Source organism: Macrobrachium nipponense, chromosome 19 (genome assembly GCF_015104395.2).
Source record: "Macrobrachium nipponense isolate FS-2020 chromosome 19, ASM1510439v2, whole genome shotgun sequence".
NCBI lineage: Eukaryota > Metazoa > Arthropoda > Malacostraca > Decapoda > Palaemonidae > Macrobrachium > Macrobrachium nipponense.
The window spans coordinates 57,335,287-57,360,209 of NC_061088.1; the positions used below are offsets into that span (position 1 = coordinate 57,335,287).

Below are 24,923 nucleotides of genomic sequence, written 5' to 3' on the forward strand. Positions count from 1 at the left end.
GCATGAAATTGCGCACATTTTCATATATAAAGCTTTATGTAACGGCTAATTTAAAATGGTGCAAACATTACCACAATCACATGTATGATTTTTTTCGGAAGAGTTACCGCGGCGGACGTAAGGAAAAAGTTTTTCATAAATTCACCATAAATCGAAATATTGTGCTACAGACTTCCAATTAGTTGCAAAATTAAGGTAAATGATTGAATATTACTAAAATATAAGAGTTTTAGCTTACAATTGCGTTTTTCGACCATTTCGGTAGAGTCAAAGTTGACCGAAGGTTGAAATTTTGGCAATTATCGTTATTTATATGAAAATATCTCAAAACTGATAAAAGCTACAATCACGAGTATTTTTTCGTTGTATTCTACATAAAAATGCGCACATTTTCATATGTAATACTTCATGTAACAGCTAATTTAAAATGGTACAAAAATTATGTCAAAGTGACGAAATAATTTCCGAGATGTGTCACAGATACTTTTTAGTGCGGCAAGAAAGAAATTCGCGCTTGCGCGTCTGTGTAACGATTGTAAACAAAACAACACCTTGATCCGTGAACTCCCAGCATCCCCCAAGGCGCGTGATTCAAGAGTTTTCGGCTGGTAGGTCTATAAGTATTTTTCCGCGAATTTAAAAAAAATAACTTTTGTATGTCGACGTAAAATACGTCTAGTCGGCACCCGAGAGACAAAAAATGTCCACGTAAAATACGTCCAGTCGGCATTTAAGGGATAATGTGTTTTGTTAAGTTTAGTATTAATGTTTTCTGCCATTTTTTTATGTGTTTCATAAAGTTAAGTGTTCATGTTTTCTGCCATTTGTCCTCCTCCTCTGTCGCCACTTTCGGAGATCGCCTCACTCGAAAGGTAAGGTTCTACATTTTACTACATATGTACGTACATGTATGTACAGTATTTCTTGTACCATGTACATTAATACACTTTATTTACAGGTACGTACTACAATAAAGGTTATGTTAGGTATTGAATGGTCCAAATTGTTGTATTTCATTGTTTATTGGTCAATTTAGCTTTATTATAAAATTTACTGGGGTGTTTTCGTAGGGCTTGGAACGAATTAGACAATTTACATGTAAAACGTAGTACAAGATACGAAAAAAATCAGGTTACGAAGGCCGCTTTGGAACGGATTAATTTCGTATCCTGAGGCACTTGTATATATAATATATTATATTTATTAAATAATAAATTGTTAAATTATTATAAATATTAAATATTTTTTATTAAAATTTAATTTTATTTTTTTAAATTTATTTTAATATTTTAATATAATAATATAATATATATATATTATATAATAATTATATATAATATAATATAAATATATTAAATTTTAATACATATAATATTACTACATATATTAATACTACATATATATATTATATATTATATATATATTATTATATATATATAATTATATACTATATATATTATATTAATATATATATCATATAAATATACTATATATAATTATATAACTACATATACTATATATATATATTATAACATTACTATTATATATATATTATAATAATATATATATATATACTAAACATATATATATTAATATATACTATATTACTACTTATATATATATATACTATATATATATAATTAATATAGTATTATATTATTAATTATTAATATTATATACACACACATACACATGTATGTATGTATGTATATGTACAGTGCCCCGCTTTTTTATGCAGGAATATGTTTCAGAACCTCCTGCAGAAATGCAAAAATCCCCTCAAAAAATGGTTATAACTGGCATATAGTTGCTGAATACCTTTTACCCCATAAATTAAAATTCTTATAGCTGCCTATTCTAACATTTCACTGCTTAATTTGATAGTTCAAACAAAAATATATCTTTATAATTTGATAGTTCAAACAAAAATATATCTTTAGTTATCATACTAGAAACAATTTAAACAAATATATACATCCAAAACCATTATCCCAAAGCACCCAAAGTAGCCTTGCCTTACAGTACTCTCCTACTACTATTACTCTTAAGTAGGCTATATACACCCCTAAAATGCTTATTACTGCCTAATTTAACAGTTCTTTGCCAAACTTCACGGTTCAGACAAAAGGATACCTCAAACTATCATCCCAGAACACCCTAATATAATTTCAAAGACATTGCAAAATTAAGTATCAACCTACAACTGTTACTCTTAAGTATCCCCTGTCAATCAAATGCACAGTTTCTTTTGTTTACAGCATCATTCTATAATGCAATGGGCATACATTTTACATATACAGGCAGTCCCCCGGGTTATGACGGTCTTGGCTTACGACGTTCCGAGGTTACGACTCTTTTCAATTATATTCATCAGGCATTATTTCCAGGGTTACGACACCTACAACGCTCATCTCGCAGATGAAATATGACACCGAAAATGCAAAATAATCAATATTTGAAGGTACTTTTATGAAAAATGTCATAAGAATGCAGTTTACATAGTTTTCAATGCACCCAAAGTATTAAAAGTAAGGTTTTCTTAGGATTTTTGACGATGTTCCGTCTTATGACGATTTTAGGCTTACGACGCATCTCAAGAATGGAACCCCCGTTGTAACCCGGGGACTGCCTGTAGCATTGATATTTGCCTGTATTGTAAGATAACTTTGAAATATTTACTCTACTGGTACATATTTTAAGATAGAACTATTGTATAAAGCACATCAAAAATACATGAGTGGTTTAGAACGATCGGACACCTCCTCCAAAGATAATGCTATACGTATTGGTAAGTCATGTTGGTATTTTCGTGGCTACATACAAATACATTTATGATAAAAAATTACTTATACTACAGTAAGTTCTAGGTTTAAGTTAATTTGTGGTTAGTCCTCATCGTCTCCAAAAATTTGTACAAAATCTTGTGCCTTCATTCTTGTAGCAATCAATATTTTTTTCTGTGACAATCTTCTCTCTCTCTCTCTCTCTCTCTCTCTCTCTCTCTCTCTCTCTCTCTCTCTCTCTCTCTCTCTCTCTCTCTCTTCTCTCTCTCTCTCTCTCTCTCTCTTTCTTGTATATCAGTGCTGTACTGTACATACCCTTTTAATGAAAGTATCAATAATTGTAACATAAACATAAAAAACAAACACGAAAATAAACAAATCCAGGAATTCCACAACTATGGCAAGGGAGAAGATCTGTGACGTCTCCTCTTCGTTTTCAAACCAGTGCACCCGAGTTTCTTCAGAAGAAGACTTTTGAGTTTTTCTAGGAAGCCTTAAAGGAGTCGGAAGGAGCTGATATATAAGGCCTAGGGGTGGGAAGTGACTGAAGGGGTGCGGCCGTTGAAGGAACAGTGTAGGCTGAGGATGTTGCAGCCATAGATATGCAATCAGATGTCACGGACACTGTAGCTCAAGACTCTGAAATAGTAGAAGAAGCTGGGAGACTGGAAGACAGGAGGTGGGACAGAAGACCCTCAATGTGGGGCTCCCATGGTAGCCCTAAAGACAACCAGCATTCATTCAGCTTTTCAGTACTTATGCATGAAACAATACAAAGGAGAGCTGTCTCTCATAGTTGGGGGAACTTCCCCCAAAAGAACCGAGGCAGCTCAAGTACAAGGTCTCTTGAACTCCTCCTGCATTTATCTAAAGATGAAGCAGTAGGTGAATGAATAAAATCTTCTTGAGAAGAAGATGCAATGAGAGGCAAATCTGGTAAAGGAGAGAAGGAACAAGAAGGAATGGTGGTGTTGGCCACCATTGGAGGGGAGAAACCTTCCCAAGACGGTACATCCAACTTCCTCTTGTATTTCTTCTTACCAAAGTGCTTCCGTTGCTGAGAAGACCAATCACAATACTCAGAACAATGGTCACTTACACGAAAGAGGCAAAGCCTCCTTAGAAGTATTAAGCATTTGCATCTCTAATGCAAAAACACACAAACAAACACAAATGTAACACAGAATCTCTCTCTCACACACACACAACAGGATGCCAAGGCATAGATAGGACAAAAAATGTGTAATAAACCAGCTTCAATATAAGATAGGGCAGTGCATGGCTTGTGAGGAAGCTGGTTAAGAGATGACCGGTAGGTATGTGACGAGGCACAAGTGGGAGGAAGAGGGGTCAGATTCCACTTACTCTCTCCCCACTGGCTATCACCCTGCTGCCACCGAGCCCTAGTTCTATTTTTAACCCTTAAACGCCGAAGCGGTAAAAAAAAAAATGTCTCCCGTGTGCCGGAGACGTTTCAGAGTGAGCGCGGGAGCGGAAAAAATATTTTTTTCAAAAAATCATAGCGAGCTTAGTTTTGAAGATTAAGAGTTCATTTTTGGCTCCTTTTTTTGTCATTGCCTGAAGTTTAGTATGCAACCATCAGAAATGAAAAAAAATATCATTTCATACATTCAACTTACCTGTCAGATATATACATAGCTATCGACTCCGTCGTCCCCGACAGAAATTCGAATTTCGCGGCACACGCTACAGGTAGGTCAGGTGATCTACCTGCCTGCCGCTGGGTGGCAGGACTAGGAACTATCCCCGTTTTCTAATCAGATTCTCTCTGTCGCTGGGAAGGTAAACATATGTTTACGTTCCCTCCCGATTTGATTTTCGTGTTTCATCGCCATCGATCTTCTGGGCCGACTTTTACAGGGAAGTACTGGATCGGTGGTTTGGCATACGTTTTTAATAACTTTTTAATAACTTTTAATGAATTAAATTAGAAGTTTTCAAAGAATAAAAATATGTAACTATCAAAGTTGTCGGTAGACAATTACATAGTTTGTAAGAAAGGGAAATATACTTATTTATTTCATTGATAAAGTGTAATAAATGTTAGAATTTGTTTGAGGAAAATAAGGTAACTTCCTATTTGAGGAAGTCAGCAAAACATAGAACTAGATATGCTTTCTTTAGAAGCTTTAATAGCCCTCGTTCTGACAAGCAGTTAGAATATTAACAGTACTAGTAGGGTTGTTTCCTCATCACCTTCTTTCCTCACAGAAACTACAAATTCATTTGCAATTTGAAGATGAAGGAATGTAGCTCAAGATACGAGCTATTATAAGGTAAGAAGTGATTATAGTGTTCCCCATTGCAATAGAGGGTGCGTCTGATCGGCTCTGTCTCGCTCCCAGGCCTAGACCTCTTCCAAGCTCACAGGCCCAGAGGAGAAGGAATGTCGAAAGCCGTACGGAGGTTATGGAGAATCCCCACCGATCAGGCGTCCCCTCGGCAGGTTCTGTAGAACGTCCCAGACTGCCAGGGATAGCCATTGGAAAGGCATCCTAATTCAATGTGTTCCCCTTATTATTATCGTCTTAACGAATAAGGAGAAGAAACATTCAACGGCGTAGGTTAAATGAAAATGCAAGATAATCTCGTCTGGCTATCGGAACCTCAGAAGAGATGGAGAAAAGAAGACATCATTCGATAACAGTTGCGGTAGAGGCATTGCCCTATCCGGGTTCGTCCCCCCGTACGGTTGGACGGGGGGGGGGGGACTCTATCCCATGGGGGTTTGAAATAGTTATTTCAATAAATTCCTCATCGGTACATGTATATGAAAATATATCTATTCTGAGAAGAATGAATTAGATTTTAAAGAATATTTGTCAATCGAATGAATTATATGGATCTCGTTTAGTGAGTACACATATATATATAACTTTTAAGCTTCTAGCTCCTTAGACATGAAGCTCCGGTAACGAGGCTCAATGCACCTAAAGCGTCTGAAACAAGGCGCAAAACGCCTGAAACGAGGCGCAAAGCACCTGAATGTCCGGAATATAGGCGCAAAAGCGCCTGAAGCCCACTATGAACCAGGATCTTCATCGGGAATGGAAGTCCTTCTCATTCAGAAGAAAGGGAGGGCTATGTCGAAAATGGAAGTATTGTCGAATTCTAAGCAAGAACAAATGTACAAGAGATCGGAACCTTCCGCACACAGAACCTTCCTCACAAGCGGAACCTTCCAGAAGGCGGAAGATTCCAGCTTCAAATAACCTTCCAGGCGTACAGAACTTTCCAGGCGAGGGTCGCCTTTCAGATGCTCGGGGCGCCAGAGTATTCGGTAAACGGGATACTCCTGCCAAGCACCAGAAGTATTCCGATCGCGATACTCCTCCCAGGCGCCAAGGGTATTCGGAGAGCGATACTCCTGCCAGGCGCCAGGAGTATTCCGAGGACGAGGAGTATTCCGGTCGCGATACTCCTCCCAGGCGCCAGGAGTATTCTAGGCAAGATACTCCTGCTTAGTGCCAGGCACTTTCTCCTACAAGAAGAGCCTGATAACCGCCTAGAATCCTCCAGACGAGAGGTGAAAGACATTCGAGGCTTCTCCTGATAGGGACGGGAGTTGTCGCACAGGCGGCCGTTGCCCTTGTCAGGATCGTCTTAATGCAATAAAGGCAAGAGCAAGTTCGGCTTTTTCCAGGCAGGGACTCAAGATGTAGCACAGGCTGCCGTAGCTCTTGTCAGGTTAGAGTCGCTACTACTAAAAGCCCTTCACCTTTCGAAAGGAAGCGCTCTCCTCCGGTTGCTCAATCTTGTCCCAACTTAAGGAATGGAAGATAGAGCAGAATTGTGAGAATTAGTTTAGTATTAGTAAGAGGATATTAAAATCATCCTCCTTCTTAAAAAATAAGGCAACCAACCATTTACAGGAAGAGGGGCAATCGTTTGGAAATTGAACAAGATTCGTACGAGCTCTCATTCGTTGATTAGAGGCTCTTCCAGATAAGAAAGGCGTAAAATGCGGACTTATCTCCAAGATAATAAAAGCTGGAGAGATTCTCTTCGATCCTCGGGTGTCATTTACGATCTCTTTCGACTAATACTCATTCAGGATTATTGACGAAATGAACGAAGAGAGTAAGATGTCCATTCTTTCTCTGCAGGTCGGAAAGGAAAGAGTGTCGTAGAAGGCTTGCTGTATACGACTACTGAATGACAAGTCATATACGCATAACATAGTTGCCTTTCTGGTTCGCTACGGAATTATCTATATCCTTACAGGATTTTCCTAGTAAGGATTTCGCTTATAAGGTTTGTTACGACAATACCTACTCAGCTTCGGTATTTAACAAAATTTGCCTCATTGAGAGTGTTCTTAGACTCGAGAATAATTTTATTATATCCATTCATTGAAGGGAATAACTGGCAACTCAGAATGAATGCAGCCAGACAGTGAACGAGTCGGCTGTATTGTGGGCCAATCTAGTACCATCCGGTTCTCGGTCTTGAATGGTGGGTTACATCTTTCTCTCCTAAGGGATCGAATGCTTCACCGTATATTCCCCATACAATTAGAGACTCAACTACGAATTGAGCGGATTTTTTAGGCAAACATGAATAACATCGTATTCGGTTTGCTAAGGATATCTCTCTGCCTCGGCGAGGAAAGAAGGTAGTAGGAAATTCACCTTAAGATACCGATACGGTTAAGCCTTATGCATACACCGTGGTTAATTACAGCGTTCCTACTATCCTTACAAGAGTTGCCTAGATGAATGCTGTTTACCACAATGTGACCGGATTATAAAGGATTTTAATTCGGCAGAGCACGATTTAACATTTATAGGAAATTATTCACAGATCTCTTCGCAAAGCAGAAGATGAACGAGCTTCTGATAGTTGGCTTCCTTTTCCTCGAAACAAGAGAAGTATCAAGATACGTCATCTTTAATTTGAATAGGGGAATAAACTTTAGTCTTTTTTCCCCTAGTTATATATATTCTTAACACATATTAAAATAAATGGGCGTCAAAGGAAGAAGATGAATGCATCATTTTGGCAATAAAAAGGTTGGATTCACAGAAGTCACGTTCTTCTTTCAGCATGTGTCGGAAGGTTTTTCTAAGAGAGTAGAGATTTGATCGGAATCTATTATAAATATTGGACCTGAAAAACCTATTCACTCTGAGTCTGGCGGCGTGCAGACTGAACAGAAGTAAATATGAATGAGAGGATTTTTCAAGGGAAGCTTGATAATTCCTTTAAATATGTTAAAGACATAGATTTGCTGCAGATCGTGCTGGATAGAAAGGGGAAACTGTCCTCTTCCGATACCTCTGTGAACCACATAATGGTTTTCTTCCCTTTCAGAGGGAAGAATCACCTTGGTAATTTATGCTATCAATGAAGACATTGAAAAGAGATACTCTGTCTAGACAAAGAATATTAGAGATAGTAGAAAATTAAGATCTTCGGGATCTTATACAATACCTCTATACGATAAGAGTAAGAGATCTTATACTTAGAATGGGATCCTAATTTGGGCCTCAGATTCCGTGTTCCGACAAGATGGAACTGCTCCTAATTAAATGTTTCTCTTGGTCCTAAATGATCAAAAGGACAAGTAAAATTTTGGGCTTTAGAATCTGGAATCAAATTCTATGACGACTCGGCAATGGGTTCTGGCCAGCATAGTATGTTTGGCAAGAGAACTAAAGCCTTTTATTCCTGGATCAACGCTTTCAGATACAGGTTTCGTTGTCCGGGTAATGTAGTGACATGGTCATCTACAGAAGAAAAGGTTTTAACGTTTACTGACAGAGTCTTTGGAACGCCAAAAGGGCTCAAACTACTTCCCAAAAGGTTCAGAGAGATACATTCAAGAACTAGAAATCAACCAATTTCAGCTTAGAATCTCTTTAAAAAATTCCAAGCTCCTTCCCTTCCTTCGGGCAAGGATAGGGAAACTTCTGCGACGAGAAAACTCATCAACATGTAGGAGGAGAACTCGTTAGCAACGGAAGTAGGCAATAAGGATCCTCCTCGGAGGAAGACTTGTCTCTTGGACTTTGGAGATTTCCTATGGTCTACTGGATGGAGCTGACTAAATTTTGATGAATGTGCAGGAGCAATTAGCGTATTTGGTAGGAGTACTGTCTAAAGAGCCGACTCGTAAAAAGGATGACAGACTTCCGATTAAGAGATCCAAATACCGATCTCCTGTCGGGCGCGACGAACCCTACAGGGGAGTTGTCGCACAAGCGGCCATCTCTGGGGGGAGCGATGCGCTAGACAGGCGAGACGTGGGAAAGGAAGTAACTCCTGCCAAGCGTCTGGCGCCAACTAGGAGCCAGGCGCCAAGTAGGCGCAAAGAGCCTGACTTTACTGTAGATCGTGCTAAGCCAAGATCTTCATACAAGCAACAAGAGCCAAATGGAGAAGAGAGAACTTCTGATAGGAGTATAGCGCCCGCTGAGCGCAATATACTTGCCATTCGAAAGGCGCATTCCATGAGCGATACTCCTACCATGCCACAGGAGTTTAATTTCGGTAACTAAGATGCGCCTTCCATAGGTCAGGGAGTAAATTCCGGGAAGAGATACTCCTGCCAGGCGCCTTGAGTACTCTGAACTCGATACTCCTCCCAGGAGCCAGGATATTCTAGACTTTTTACTCCTACCAGGCGCCAGGGTATTCGAAGCGTGATGTGCCTACCAAGAGCCAGGAGTATTCTGAGCTTAATACTCCTAACAGGCGCCAGGTTGAGTATTCGGAACGCGATACTCCGGCCAAGCAGGGGGGGCCACCAAAAAAAGGAGGGGTATTCCGATGAGCACGATACTCCTCCCAGGCGCCAGGGGTATTCGGAACGTGATACTCCTACCAGGCGCCAGGAGTAACCAGGCGCCAGGAGTATTCCGAGCACGATACTCCTCCCAGGCGCCAGGAGTATTCAGAGAGCGATACTCCTGCCAGGCGTCAGGAGTATTCTGAGAACGAGGAGTATTCCGATCGCGATACTCCTCCCAGGCGCCAGGAGTATTCGGAGCGCGATACTCCTGCCAGGCGCCAGGAGTATTCTGAGCTTAAATACTCCTAACAGGCGCCAGGAGTATTTGGAGCGAGATGCGCCTTCCAGACGGCAGGAGTATTCGAAGAGTTTTACGACTGTCAGGCACCAGGAGTATTCTAAACAGAATACTCCTCGCGCCAGCCAGGCGCAAGCCAGGCGCTAGGCTTCATCCAGATGAGATCCAGTTCAAAGAAAGTCCTAGTCTTCTTTGAAACAATGGTGATCTCTAAAGCACTTCATAAGTGACTTGATGATACCTTCAAACAGCTGAGAATTTAAAAAGCTCTTGAAGTGCGAGCTTTTGCAAATTCTTATTCTTTTCGTAACAATATGTCAGGAAGACATATTAGCTTTAACATATGAGAGATGCAACTTATGTGTTGACTGAATCAATTACACGAAGGACTTCAAGTTAACTTACGAGAGATTCTTCTCTCTTGTTTTATACGTATCAGCGGATACGTTGCTGGGATAAGGAGCCGACACTGATCCTTTATTAATAAGTTGAATTTATTTTAACTCAATGTTTTTTGTTGGAGGTTTGAAAGGAGTTTGGGGGATAACTCTCTTTCAATTTAGCGCAAACCCTCATGTTAGGAACAGGTGATCGGGATCGGTGTTGCGCTCCTTAGTTATGCCAATAGGCATAGGCATGTTGTCATATAAGCGGATTAGCACCCATTGACAAATGCCAATTAGGCTCGACCGAGTAAGTGGATAAGACCCCATCGGTAGACCCACAAGAACTCTTGGCCACAGATCACTATCTTGCTAAGGCTCTTGAGACGAAGCAGACTCCTATGCAATAGCTAGGAAGTCAACCCTTCGTCTAGAAACACAGAGGAACTAAGGTCTATAAATACCTACAACATATGTTGTTTACCTGTCTAGTCAGTAATTAGCTGTCTCTTGCCCTCCACCAAAGGGTGTCAATCAGCTATGTATATATCTGACAGGTAAGTTGAATGTATGAAAATGATATTGTTATGATACAATAAAGTTTCATACATACTTACCTGGCAGATATATACAATTAAAGACCCACCCAGCCTCACCGCAGGAGACAGGGGGAAGAGAGAATCTGATTAGAAAACGGGGATAGTTCCTAGTCCTGCCACCCAGCGGCAGGCAGGTAGATCACCTGACCTACCTGTAGCGTGTGCCGCGAAATTCGAATTTCTGTCGGGGACGACGGAGTCGATAGCTATGTATATATCTGCCAGGTAAGTATGTATGAAACTTTATTGTATCATAACAATATCATTTATCATATATAAATAATGCGATATATGATAGCGCAAAAACAAAATTTCATATATAATTGTATTCAAATCGCGCTGTGCGCAAAACGGTTGAAGGTAACAAGTTACTTTTTTTTCGTTGTAATGGACACTAAATTGCGATCATTTTGGTATATAACAAATTGTAAAACAATAAAAGCAACACAGAGAAAATATTATCACAAAATAATGCATGAATTCGTAACGCGCAGACGTAAACACATATTTTTTTCAAAAATTCACCATAAATCTAAATATTGTCCTAGAGACTTCCAATTTATTTCAAAATGAAGACAAATGATTGAATATTACTATACTGTAAGAATATTAGCTTACAAATGCAGTTTTCGACCATATCTGACGAGTTAAAGTTGACCGAATGTCGAATTTTTTTATATATTTTTTTTTATATGCAATTATTTCGGAAATAAGAAAAGCTACAACTTTCAAATATTTTTCGTTTTATTCTACATGAAATTGCGCACATTTTCATATATAAAACTCTATGAAATGCCTAATATGAAACGGAGCAAATATTCCGAGAATGGGACTTACGCATTTCGGAGATTTGTGGCGGAGAATCCGTGCGCGGAGGGAAGGAAAGTTTTTTTTAAAAATTCACCATAAATTTAAATATTGTGCTAGAGACTTCGAATTTGTTTCACGATGAAGATAAATGACTGAATATTACTAGACTGTAAGAGTTTTATCTTACAATTGCGTTTTTCGACCATTTCGGTAGAGTCAAATTTGACCGAACGTGGTTTTTTTTCTATTTATCGTGATTTATATGCAAATATTTCAAAAATGAGAAAAGCTACAACATTCAACTATTTTTTGTTGTATTATACATGAAATTGCGCACATTTTCATATATAAAACGTTATGTAACGGCTAATTTAAAATGGTGCAAACATTACCACAATCGCACGTATGATTTTTTCGGAAGAGTTACCGCGCGGACGTAAAGAAAATGTTATTTTTTTCATAAATTCACCATAAATCGAAATATTGTGCTAGAGACTTCCAATTTGTTGCAAAATGAAGGTAAATGCTTGAATATTACTAGAATATAAGCGTTTTAGCTTACAATTGTGTTTTTCGACCATTTCGGTAGAGTCAAAATTGACCGAAGTTTGAAAATTTGTCACATCATTTTTTATATGAAAATATTTCAAAATTGATAAAAGCTACAACCATGGGTTGTTTTTATTTGTATTGTGCATGAAATTGCGCACATTTTCATATATAAAACTTTATGTAACGGCTAATTTAAAATGGTGCAAACATTACCACAATCGCATGTATGATTATTTTCGGAAGAGTTACCGCGTGGACGTAAGGAAAAAGTGTTTTCATAAATTCACCATAAATCGAAATATTGTGCTAGAGACTTCCAATTAGTTGCAAAATTAAGGTAAATGATTGAATATTACTAAAATATAAGAGTTTTAGCTTACAATTGCGTTTTTCGACCATTTCGGTAGAGTCAAAGTTGACCGAAGGTTGAAATTTTGGCACTTATCACTATTTATATGAAAATATCTCAAAACTGATAAAAGCTACAATCATGAGTATTTTATTGTTGTATTCTACATAAAAATGCGCACATTTTCATATATAATAGTCCATGTAACGGCTAATTTAAAATGATAAAAAAATTATGTCAAAGTGACAAAATAATTTCCGAGATGTGTCACAGATACTTTTTAGTGCGGCAAGAAAGAAATTCGCGCTTGCGCGCCTGCGTAACGATTGTAAACAAAACAACACCTTGATCCGTGAACTCCCAGCATCCTCCAAGGCGTGTGATTCAAGAGTTTTCGGCTGGTAGGCCTAAAAGTATTTTTCCGCGAATTTTTAAAAAAACTTTTGTATGTCGACGTAAAATACGTCCAGTCGGCACCCGAGAGACAAAAAATGTCCACGTAAAATACGTCCAGTCGGCGTTTAAGGGTTAACTTGATCCAGCTAGAGCTGGACCTTGGTTTTGTAGTCATCAGTAACCATGGTGAGCACAGGGAGAATAGATATTGGCCTGTAGTTACTGCAGTCTGCAGATATGCCACTCTTTGGAACAGGCACTACATTATCATGCTTGCACTTTATCTGCAAAGACATGGTACTTACTTGTGAATTATTGTATGTACATTAAGTCCTTGAGTTGCTGCTGGGAATCTCTAGCTTGAACTGCACGTGAGAAATAGTTTCCTCTTTTTTTTCTAGAAAAATTCTGGTATTGAGTTATGGGGAGTACAACGGTGAAAGTGTGCAAGAGCATCACTGTTGTTAAGTAGACATTTTTAGTTTAATCTGATCTGTCCCGGTATTGTATGACATGGTCTTTGGCAAAAGATTACTATCCTTGTTTTACCTTGAAGACAATTTCTATGATGGTACCATACAGCATGGCATGCCCTATTAGGTCCATTATCCCTTACGTCAATCGTCGACTGGAAAATAGACTGAGATCTAATTGATTGGTATGGTTTGGGCACATGATTTGGAAAGGGAGGAGCACTTGATCAGAAGAGTAGAAGATAATGGATCTAGCAGGACAAAGGCTTTTTGGAGTCCCAGAAAATTATAGGGAAAGGGCATAGATGAAGACCTAGACTATATTGGATTTTAATTGCACAGTGCACAAGACAGAAGATTTTAAAGAACTCATTTCATATTAAACAAGCATTATATAAAGTGAAAATCGGGCATATATTAGTGGTGGTAATAATGAGTGACAGATGAAATAAAAATGTGTATTATGTGCATATTGTGATTGATAACGCAGCATAATTGTGTTCATATATAATGCATCTGCCAAATTAAGCACTGAGCCTGTAGATACGTTAGGACCATTAAATTACGTCTTGATGTTAAATAATGAATGAAGGTGATGTTTGCTGATGTTTATAGCTTTATGAGAAAAAATCTGGAATTTTTACAGGTAAAATTAAACCATAATATGACTTACTGTATGTGTATATCTACCACAATCATCTATTGATTTGTATGTGTTTGTTACAGGGCGGTACAATAAATATAGCCGTGAATTGCCTCAGACCCCTTGGTTTGTTGAAGGAGAACGGAAGATGGGATCAAGTGTTCAAGAACTTCTTTGTGAAATTTTGAATAAATCAGTGAAAGCAGAAGGTAATTTTATAAGATCACTTAATTTGTACTAAATTTTCTTTTGTTCCTTTACAAATACAAACCTTCATTCTTTACACAGGGATTTTGTTTCATATGCAACTTGGAATTGGGCACTTAAACTTGACAAAATAGTTAACGTGTTGGTCTGCACTTCGCTTTACTTTTGGATGCTGTTGTGTGCAGACGACGCTCTCTGGCTGTCAAACCGACCTTTGCCATTTGCTTGTTAATAAACCTTAAGCGTTCTGTCCATATGCCTTTATTTGTCATATATCTAGCCAAACCCAGGAATCATCTTTGTATCTTTCTCTAAAGGAAAGAAAATTGTCTGTTGGTGTTGTCTTGGCAGGGAAAAGTCCTGTAATAAGATCCTTTCTTCTTTAGAAGCAGATCCTCAAGCCTTGTGTGTTTCCTGCCAGAAACTTACGCAACAAAGATATCCCAGGTCAGGAGTGGGTCTCTGAACGGTCTGTAAAGTTTGCATTGAGGAAGGAGAGATAGTTCTCCCTGATGTTATCAGAGGGTGATACTCAGCTGTTGACACCCAAGGAGGTCTTTGGAACTTTTCTTCCCCCACCTAAGCTTTGATCTGTTGTTGCTATTCGTAAGGTGATAGCTTCCCCTTAACCTTTTTTTTTCCTTTGGGCTACCTGTACTAGATCACCCACTTTTTACCGACTTACTCTTTGGGCAAGTTGTACTAGCCCATGGAAAAGTCTTTGATTTTTCATTGCTTCATAATATAAATTTTTCCTTTATTTAGATCAGCATAGTAAACACATTGGTAGCTAATGATGAATTTCGTTCCAATTTAAAATAAATCATCATCCCCCATTTCGCTCTAAAATCTTTCCAGGTTAATGAATATAACGAAAAACACAAATCTCCTTTTCTCTGCAGCTTTTGGCCTCTTTGACACAAAAAAAGGACTGACTGCTTTCCATGCTACAAAGGTCTGGGCCAGGTCTCAAGCAAGAGATCATGGGGGTGAAGGGGTAGGGATGTAGGTCACTCTCTCTCCTCTGCCCGAACTCGTTGGCCCAAGTAAATGTACGGGAAAATTACAATGGAGACGTACATTTAGAAAATTTTCTGTTTATGAACACAGAATTCTTAACCATGATGGTATAATTAATTGGTTTGTCATTTATTTTCTACCATTAGAATATTTTGGTTCATTGTCATTGAAATAAAGAATAATGCAAGGCAAAAGGTTAACATAAAAGAATTTCTGCAATAACATGCTCTATCTCTCTTTTATATATATATACTATATATATATATATATATATATATAGATATTATATATATATATATATATATATATCTATATATATATATATATATATATGTATATATGTATATATGTATATATATATATACATATATATATACATTTGCGGACGTAAACAAATATTTTTTTCAAAAATTCACCATAAATCTAAATATTGTCCTAGAGACTTCTAATTTCTTTCAAAATGAAGACAAATGATTGAATATTACTATACTGTAAGAGTATTAGCTTACAATTGCAGTTTTTGACCATATCTGACGAGTTAAAGTTGACCGAATGTCGAATTTTTTTATAATATATTTTTTTATATGCAATTATTTTAGAAATAAGAAAAGCTACAACCTTCAAATATTTTTCGTTTTATTCTACATGAAATTGCACACATTTTCATATATAAAACTCTATGAAATGCCTAATATGAAATGGAGCAAATATTCCGAGAATGGGACGTACGCATTTCGGAGATTTGTGGCGGAGAACGCGCGGAGGGAAGGAAAGATTTTTTTTTAAATTCACCATAAATCTAAATATTTTGCTAGAGGCTTCAAATTTGTTTCAAGATGAAGATAAATGACTGAATATTACTAGACTGTAAGAGTTTTAGCTTACAATTGCGTTTTTCGACCATTTCGGTAGAGTCAAAGTTGACCGAACGTGGTTTTTTTCTATTTATCGTGATTTATATGCAAATATTTCAAAAATGAGAAAAGCTACAACCTTCAATTATTTTTTGTTGTATTCTACATGAAATTACGCACATTTTCATATATAAAACTTTATGTAACGGCTAATTTAAAATGGTGCAAATATTAACACAATCTCACGTATGATTTTTTCGGAAGAGTTACTGCACGGATGTAAAGAAAATGTTATTTTTTTCACAAATTCACCATAAATCGAAATACTGTGCTAGAGACTTCTAATTTGTTGCAAAATGAAGGTAAATGCTTGAATATTACTAGCATATAAGCGTTTTAGCTTACAATTGCGTTTTTCGACCATTTCGGTAGAGTCAAAGTTGACCGAAGGTTGAAATTTGGGCAATTATCGTTATTTATATGAAAATATCTCAAAACTGATAAAAGCTACAACCATGGGTTGTTTTAGTTGTATTGTGCATGAAATTGCGCACATTTCCATATATAAAACTTTATATAACGGCTTATTTTAAAATGGTGCAAACATTACCACAATCGCATGTATGATTTTTTTCGGAAGAGTTACCGCGCGGACGTAAGGAAAAAGTTTTTTCATAAATTCACCATAAATCGAAATATTGTGCTAGAGATTTCCAATTAGTTGCAAATTTAAGGTAAATGATTGAATATTACTAAAATATAAGAGTTTTAGCTTACAATTGCGTTTTTCGACCATTTAGGTAGAGTCAAAGTTGATCGAAGGTTGAAATTTTGGCAATTATCATTATTTATATAAAAATATCTCAAAGCTGATAAAAGCTACAATCATGAGTATTTTATTGTTGCATTCTACATAAAAATGCGCACATTTTCATATATAATACTTCATGTAACGGCTAATTTACAATGGTACAAAAATTATGTCAAAGTGACAAAATAATTTTAGAGATGTGTCACAGATACTTTTTAGTGCGGCAAGAAAGAAATTCGTGCTTGCGGGCCTGCGTAACGATTGTAAACAAAACAACACCTTGATCCGTGAACTCCCAGCATCCCCCAAGGCGCATGATTCAAAAGTTTTAGGCTGGTAGGCTTATAAGTATTTTTCCGCGAATTTAAAAAAAAACTTGTAAGTCGACGTAAAATACGTCCAGTCGGCACACGGGAGACAAAAAATGTCGACGTAAAATACGTCCAGTCGGCGTAAGAGGGTTAAAGACCTTGGTGTGATGATGAATAGGAATATGTTATGCAATGATCAAATAGCAATTCTATTGGCAAAATGTAAAGCAAAAATGGGAATGTTGTTACGGCTCTTCAAAACAAGAAAAGCTGAATGCATGATTATGCTTTATAAAACATATGTTCCTAGCCCACTTGAATATTGCAATATGATATGGTACCCACACTACCAAAAGGATATTGCACAAATAGAGTGTACAAAGGTCCTTTACAGCTAGAATAGAAGTTAAGAATCTTGACTACTGGGAAAGACTACAATCCTTAAAATCATATACTAGAAAGGAGAAGAGAACGCTACATGATAATTCAGGCATGGAAACAGATAGAAGGAATAGCCGAAAACATCATGGAGCTAAAAATATCAGAAAGATCAAGCAGATGTAGATTGATAGTGCCCAAAACTATATCAGGAAAAATAAGGAAAGCACACAGGACATTTCTGGGCTCAGCTCGTGTCGGCCTATGAAAGGATCCTTAATATCATTCTTTCTAGGCAAAATTAATCTAAAATTACCAGAGAAAAACAAAATTAAGAAAATGTCAGTAAAACTGACTCGCTCACTCTTTAAAAGGAGTGTCGGTATGAGAATAGGGGCGAGTGGGAACACTACCACGAGACATTCACCAATTAGACCTTCCAATCAGAATCCCCACAAGAGAGAGCTGATACTAACGGGCGATGCGGCCGCTACTACTACTACTAGGGGACGCCACGGACAGCAGCGCCCCTAGCGGTCATCCTTAATAATTAGCGCTAAGCGTCGTACGCATTTTCTTGCTTGTGTACTATTTTCTGGATTTACCTCATCATCCGGTATGGAACGTGCTGCCATCGCAACGGCTAAGTTAAGTGCCTCATAAGTAGTGTTTTACTGTATTTTAGTCTTCCAGGAACCAGTATTTTCCTTCTAATAGGTCATATACGGTTTCCCGGTCGACTCGTGGCGGCGCCATGCTGCCTCATTAAGAATTCCCGGTCTTCCATACTGGGACTTCTTATACTTATGGGCTTATTATATCACGTTCATCGTTTTTTACATCGCCTTTTTAGCTAGGTTAGCCCATTTACCAATTCTCTTAGTTTGGTATTTAGGGCTATTCTGTGTTTCTAGCCCAGCATCCCGGCTCTTGCTCTTCATCGGCTATCGCTGGCTCCGAGTAGGCTTCTGTTCCTTGGAACAGTTTGCCTCCTCCTGGGCTTCTTTTTCTTCTACTAAAAGTGTCTTTTCCATCTTTACGATGTAATTTTAGTTCTATTTAGGGTGTTAGGCTAGCCTAGGTGCATGTCCCATGTATTGGTACAGCCTGGTTCACGTGGCCCTTCCACAGTTGTGTTGCTATCGCGGCTTAGGCCACTTGAGGTCACGTGTTCCATCGCACCTTACCCTTCCCCTTCCCTCCCTACCAGGTATAGGGAGGGGTCTGGGGGACCCCTTGGTTGCCATGACAACCTCAGTTGCCTTCCTCCCTCCTTCTCTGAGGAGGCCAGGGGTTCTCCCCAGCTGGGGTATAGGGCGACCACTTATCGGGTACCGGGTCACCGAGCGGGTAGTTGTTGGGACGGGGAGGAGTAGGCCACCCCCCCCCCCTCTCTCTCTCCCGCCGTGTTACGCCGAGAACCCTTCCCCCCCCCCCCCCCCCCCCCCCCAGTTGCTCAGCCACCTTTCCCCACTATAACGAACGGAGCCTTCCGCCGCAGCCGGGGCACCTTTGGTTATAGATTGCTGGCTCCGCCAGCGGGCGGGGTGGTCACTACTAGTGGTCTATTGCTTGCCTACTATATCCTTCCCTTTTTTCCTCGCTACCGGAAGGGAGCTTGCTTCTTACCCGGGCACTCTTCTAGTAGACGGGGGGGAAAGGTTTGATAATTATTTTGTTATTTTTAAGGATATACCCTAATTTTACGATGAATTCTATATTTATATTTATTTATATGTATACCATCTCCGCCGTTTTCCGTCGTGGTTTCATTTTCACCACCACACCTGGTTGGATTCTATCTCTTGTCTCCGGCGTAGCCTTGGACAAACCAACCATCTTACTACCACACGTATTATGGCGGGGCTCTGGTTTAATCTAACTTTCTCGCTCCGGCACCAGCGGAGCAATTGTTAGGCTGTAAGTGTTCTCCTGATACTTATGTATCTTTCCACTTACAGGCTACCAACTGTCAGGTCCTTGGGTGCAATGCGACGTTATACGACCCCTGCGCCCACGATGAGTGCAGGTCTCACGCCCCGTGTGCCACGCCTTACAACGACATGATCGTCTGGCACCCAGAAGCCTGCGCCATCTGTTACGACCTGGTCAGTCAGCTGGTGGAGGGGGTAAGTCGATTATAGACTTTTTTATCGTATTACTAACAACACTTAGTCATAAGCTTGTTAACCCCGCTCCGCCATTAGAAGCTTCATTTCGCCTTCTCTTTCAGGCTGCCGGTGTGAGGGAAGTCGCCCTAGCAACCCTGAAAGCTTGGGTGGGCGGCTTCGGGAAGAACGCCGCCAAAGGCCAGCCTTACATCTTGGACAAGAAGCTGGCCGTTCAGATCTTCCCCGGTGGCAAGTCAACAGGGTATGTTGACCCCATATCTGCAGCCCCTCTCATAGCCTCCATCCAGCAAGAGATGCAGCAGTCTTTCGGGTCGTGGCCACGCAGAGACGGTCCCGGACGTCGCAACCTTGGACCTTAATATTGAGCCTATGGCGGTAGGTGCTGAGGATTTGTTGGTTGAGGTAGGTGTGTCGGGTGCCCAAGGTCTTTCCTTGGGCGCTCCCTGATCTTCTCCTGTCCCTTCTTCTACTGCTTCTTTCCAAGGCTTTTTGGGATCTGAGATCCCTACCCGCTCTCCCGCTCTCTCTGTACCCCCAAAGGTGAAGGGACAGAGAGAACCGAAGACCCTTGTTAAGACGACTTCTAAAAAGTCGTCGTCGTCTTCTTCAGCTAAGAAGTCTTCGACTTCCTATGCTGACGCGGTGAAGGCTAAGCCGAGCTCTTCATATTCAAAGAGCTCTAGAAGCAAGGCTTCTAAGGAGAAGGCTCGCGCTCCCGCTGAGCCAATGCCTTCTCCGGCCTCCACCGCATCCACTCCGGCAACGCCGGTTGGAGTAGCGGGACCTAGCACCTTTGATCCCACTGCTTTCTCAGCAGTGGTGATGCAACAGGTAGGTGAGATGGTTGGCTCACAAGTCTCCGCCCTAGGAACAAAGTTCGAACAGATGTTCGCACAACTGTCGAGCACTCTGTCTCAGTCGGGCCAGTCCATCCAAGATCTCTCTAACAGAGTTAGAGAGAATGAGGACCGAGTAGCTGGGCTTGCTCAGGCTCCTCTTCCAGTCTCCCCAGTAGCAAGTGCTGGTATTCTCCAGCTTCCACCTTATGAGTCGCTACCAGCTTTCTCCATGGAGAACCCATGGAGAGTGGCCACTTACGCTCCGTTCAAAGATGGTATGATCTCTGTCCCGGAGTGTGGAACTCGAAGGATTGAGGACTTCGAGTTTTATCCTCCGGGATTGACGCAGCCTTTCATTGGTTATGCTAGGCTGACCGTAGCGGCACTCACTAGGGAGGACAAGATCTCCAGGGAGAACGTTCTCTATAGTAGAGATCACGCTCAACGCGAATGGGTTCACTGCCTTGAGGACTGGGAGTGTACCAACACCAAGCTCCAGGCTTTCAAGAGTCCTTTTACCATTTTTGCGACGGAGGAGGAGGCTTCTCTTCCGTTCGCTACAAAAATAGTAGAAACGACTCTTCAGGCAGTCCTCAAGGATGAGCCCATGCCACAGCTGAGGGAAGCAGAGTCTACTTCTCCGCTCTTCCCAGCTTTCGGAGAATTGTGGGAGAACTTGCCTGCCACTTTCACGCTTGGTAAGCTCAAACCGGACTGTGCTATGGACCAGTTTGGCGAAAAGCTCCCAAGGCTGCCTGATTCCTTGATTCAGGCAGAGTTCGACGCTCGAACTAGGTTTGGCAGGTCCCTCAATTCTCTGATTATCACAGAGATGGCTGCTCTCTCGTATGGCACAGAACCTTTGTTTAAGATTCTGGCCAAGTCCCAGCTTCAGACGGTTCAGACGGATGCTTTCGACTTCTTCCAAGCTAGGAGGAATTGCCGAAAGCACGTTCTGCAGGAGTGCACTATTAGGCACGAACCTAATAGACTCCTGGCTTCCAGCATGTGGGGAGCGGATCTCTTCCCAGAGTCCGCTGTAAATGAGGTACACCACGAGGCTGCTAGGCTCAACCAGAGCCTTAGAGCTAGGTGGGGTATCTCCTCTAAGAGGAAGCAAGAATCCGCCCCCGCTGCTGGTAAGAAACCAAAGAAGTCTGGTGAAAGGTTCCAGCCTTACCAGAAACACCAGCAACAGCAGCAATTCGTTCAGGCCGTCCCGGTTACCCAACAGGGACAACCTTCTACATCGAAGCAGACCCAGCCCATCCTCCTGCTGTCTCCTCAGTCACAACCCTCGACCTCCTACGCACTCTCGCCGGCCTTCAACCCTATGTATGAAGGTCAGGCTTACCCTCCCTTTAATAGGCAATCGAGAGGTAGGGCGAGAGGCCACTTTCGCCAGCGTGGCACAGGAAGGGCGGCAAGGAGTAGGCAGTTCAGAGGAGGGCGTGGAGGTCAACCCTGTCCCATCAACAATGAGGCTCCCCAGGTAGGAGGGAGGCTGTTCCTCTTCCGTCACAGGTGGGGGTTCAGCAATTGGGCACAGAGCATAGTGTCCAAGGGATTGGGTTGGAGTTGGATCAAAGATCCCCCTCCAATCAAATCATTCCGCCAAGTACCATCAAAGGAATTGACAGATTATGCGGAGGAACTCCTTCAGAAAGGAGCTATTGCGAGAGTCAAGCATCTAAAATTTCAAGGTCGCTTATTCAGCGTGCCAAAGAAAGGCTCAACAAAAAGAAGGGTAATCTTAGACTTGTCAAGGCTAAACTCTTTCATTCGTTGCGACAAGTTCAAAATGTTTACCCTCTCGCAGGTAAGGACCTTACTTCCTCGTGGAGCCGTCACATGCTCCATCGATCTTACAGACGCATACTATCATATCCCTATAGCCAGACACTTCCGCCCATTCCTAGGATTCAGGCTAGGAAATCAGACATTCTCATTCAAAGTGATGCCCTTCGGTCTGAATGTAGCCCCCAGGGTATTCACGAAAATAGCAGAAGTAGTGTGCAACAATTGAGAACTCAGGGAATAATGATAGCAGCATACCTCGACGATTGGTTGATCTGGGCACCAACAGTCGAGGAATGCCTCAAAGCCACGAAAAAGGTAGTTCAATTTCTGGAACATCTGGGGTTCCAGATAAACAAAACGAAATCCAGACTTACTCCGGAGTCTCGTTTTCAGTGGCTAGGAATCCAATGGGATTTGTCTTCCCACAATCTGTCAATTCCAGTGGCCAAACGGAAAGAGATAGCAAAGTCTGTCAGACATTTTCTCAATGCAAGCAAACATCAAGGAGAAGCCAGGAAAGAATCCTAGGTTCCCTTCAGTTTGCTTCAGTGACAGATATCCTCCTGAAAGCAAGGCTGAAAGATATAAATCGAGTTTGGCGATCGAGAGCAAACGCCAAATCTCGAGACAAGTTGTCAGTAATTCCACAGATCCTTCGCAATCAACTCCGTCCATGGACAAAAGTAAAGAACCTGGCCAAGCGGGTACCCCTTCAATATCCCCTTCCAGTGTTAACCATTCACACGGATGCTTCCCTGTCCGGGTGGGGGGGATATTCTCAGTTCAAACAGGTTCAGGGGACTTGGTCAGTTCAATTCCGCCAGCTCCACATAAACGTTCTGGAAGCAATGGCAGTATTTCTTACCCTGAAGAGACTTCTTCCCCCGGAAAAGTCTCATCTAAGACTAGTTTTGGACAGTGCAGTGGTAGTTCATTGCATCAACAGAGGAGGGTCCAAATCCAAGCATGTGAACCATGTCATGATAGTCATCTTTGCACTAGCAAACAAACACAAATGGCATCTGTCCGCCACTCACCTGGCGGGGGTAAGAAATGTGATAGCAGACGCCTTGTCCCGGTCAGTCCCTCTGGAATCAGAATGGTCCCTAGACGACGGGTCATTCCAGTGGATATGCCGGAGGGTCCCAGGTCTCCAAGTAGATCTCTTCGCCTCACAAGCGAACCACAAGCTCCCTTGCTATGTGGCCCCCAACCTGGACCCTCTGGCTTATGCCACGGACGCCCTGTCGTTAGATTGGAATCAGTGGAGAAAAATTTATGTTTTTCCTCCAGTGAATCTTCTCTTGAAAGTCTTGAGCAAGCTGAGGACTTTCAAGGGACTAGTAGCCCTGATTGCTCCAGACTGGCCCAAGAGCAACTGGTATCCTCTGCTTCTGGAATTGGGTCTCCGACCTCAACGGATTCCCAATCCCAAGCTGTCACAAGCAGTACAAATGAGGACTGTGTTCGCTTCCTCAGGAATTCTTCAGACCCTAACTTTATGGACTTCATGAAGTTTGCGGCTAATAAAGATGCTAACATTGATCCACAAAACATCTCTTCCTATAATCAGATAAGGGAGAGTCAACTACTAGACAATATGACTCAGCTGTTAAAAAATTAGCATCCTTCCTGAAAGAATCAAACACTACAACCATGACAGTTAATTTAGCTATATCCTTTTTCAGATCCTTGTTTGAAAAAGGTTTAGCAGCTAGCACTATTACTACTCATAAATCGGCTTTGAAGAAGATCTTTCAGTTAGGTTTCCAGATAGATCTGACTGAATCTTATTTTACGTCTATCCCTAAAGCCTGTGCTAGACTTAGACCTTCTCAAAGGCCTACTGCAGTCTCATGGTTCTTAAATGATGTCCTCAAACTAGCATCAGATACTGACAACTCGTCTTGTACATTCATAATGCTTCTTAGAAAGACATTATTCTTATTAAGCTAGCTTCAGGAGCTAGAATTTCAGAACTGTCGGCTCTATCCAGAGATGCGGGTCATGTGGAATTCTTCCCCTCAGGAGAAGTTCTGCTTGCTCCGGATCGTAGTTTTTTGGCTAAAAAGGAGGATCCTCTTGCAAGGTGGGCCCCTTGGAAAGTCATCCCACTTCCGCAAGACCCTTCTCTCTGCCCAGTATCAACTTTAAGAGCCTTTCTATCTCGTACATCCTCAAGATCCTCAGGTTCTCTCTTCATGAGAGAAAAAGGTGGTACTTTATCAGTAAAAGGTATTAGACAACAAATCCTTTACTTCATTAAACAAGCCAATCCTGATTCATTTCCAAAAGCACATGACATCAGGGGAGTAGCCACCTCAATTAATTACTTTCAACATATGAACTTTGAGGATCTTAAAAAGTATACTGGATGGAAATCTCCGACAGTCTTTAAACGTCATTATCTAAAGTCCTTGGAATCTTTAAAATTTTCTGCAGTAGCAGCGGGAAACATTGTTTCCCCTGATACTGTATAGTAGTCGTAGTATAGATCCAGGTCTCCTCTCTACCTACCTCATCCAACATGC

General features: G+C 40.7%; 1 protein-coding gene across 6 annotated transcripts in view; it reads left to right on the forward strand.

Annotated features, from left to right (window-relative positions):
• Positions 1-24,923, forward strand: part of LOC135217263 (tRNA pseudouridine synthase Pus10-like) — a 357,385-nt gene that overhangs the window by 122,703 nt on the left and 209,759 nt on the right. For all 6 annotated transcript variants that reach the window (XR_010315089.1, XR_010315090.1, XM_064253035.1 and 3 more), the window contains exon 6: positions 14,124-14,249. Coding sequence is in view for 4 of the 6 variants with exons in the window: in XM_064253035.1 (XP_064109105.1) it covers positions 14,124-14,249 (126 nt within the window). In the remaining 2 variants the exon portion in view is untranslated. The remainder of the gene's footprint in view (positions 1-14,123; positions 14,250-24,923) is intronic.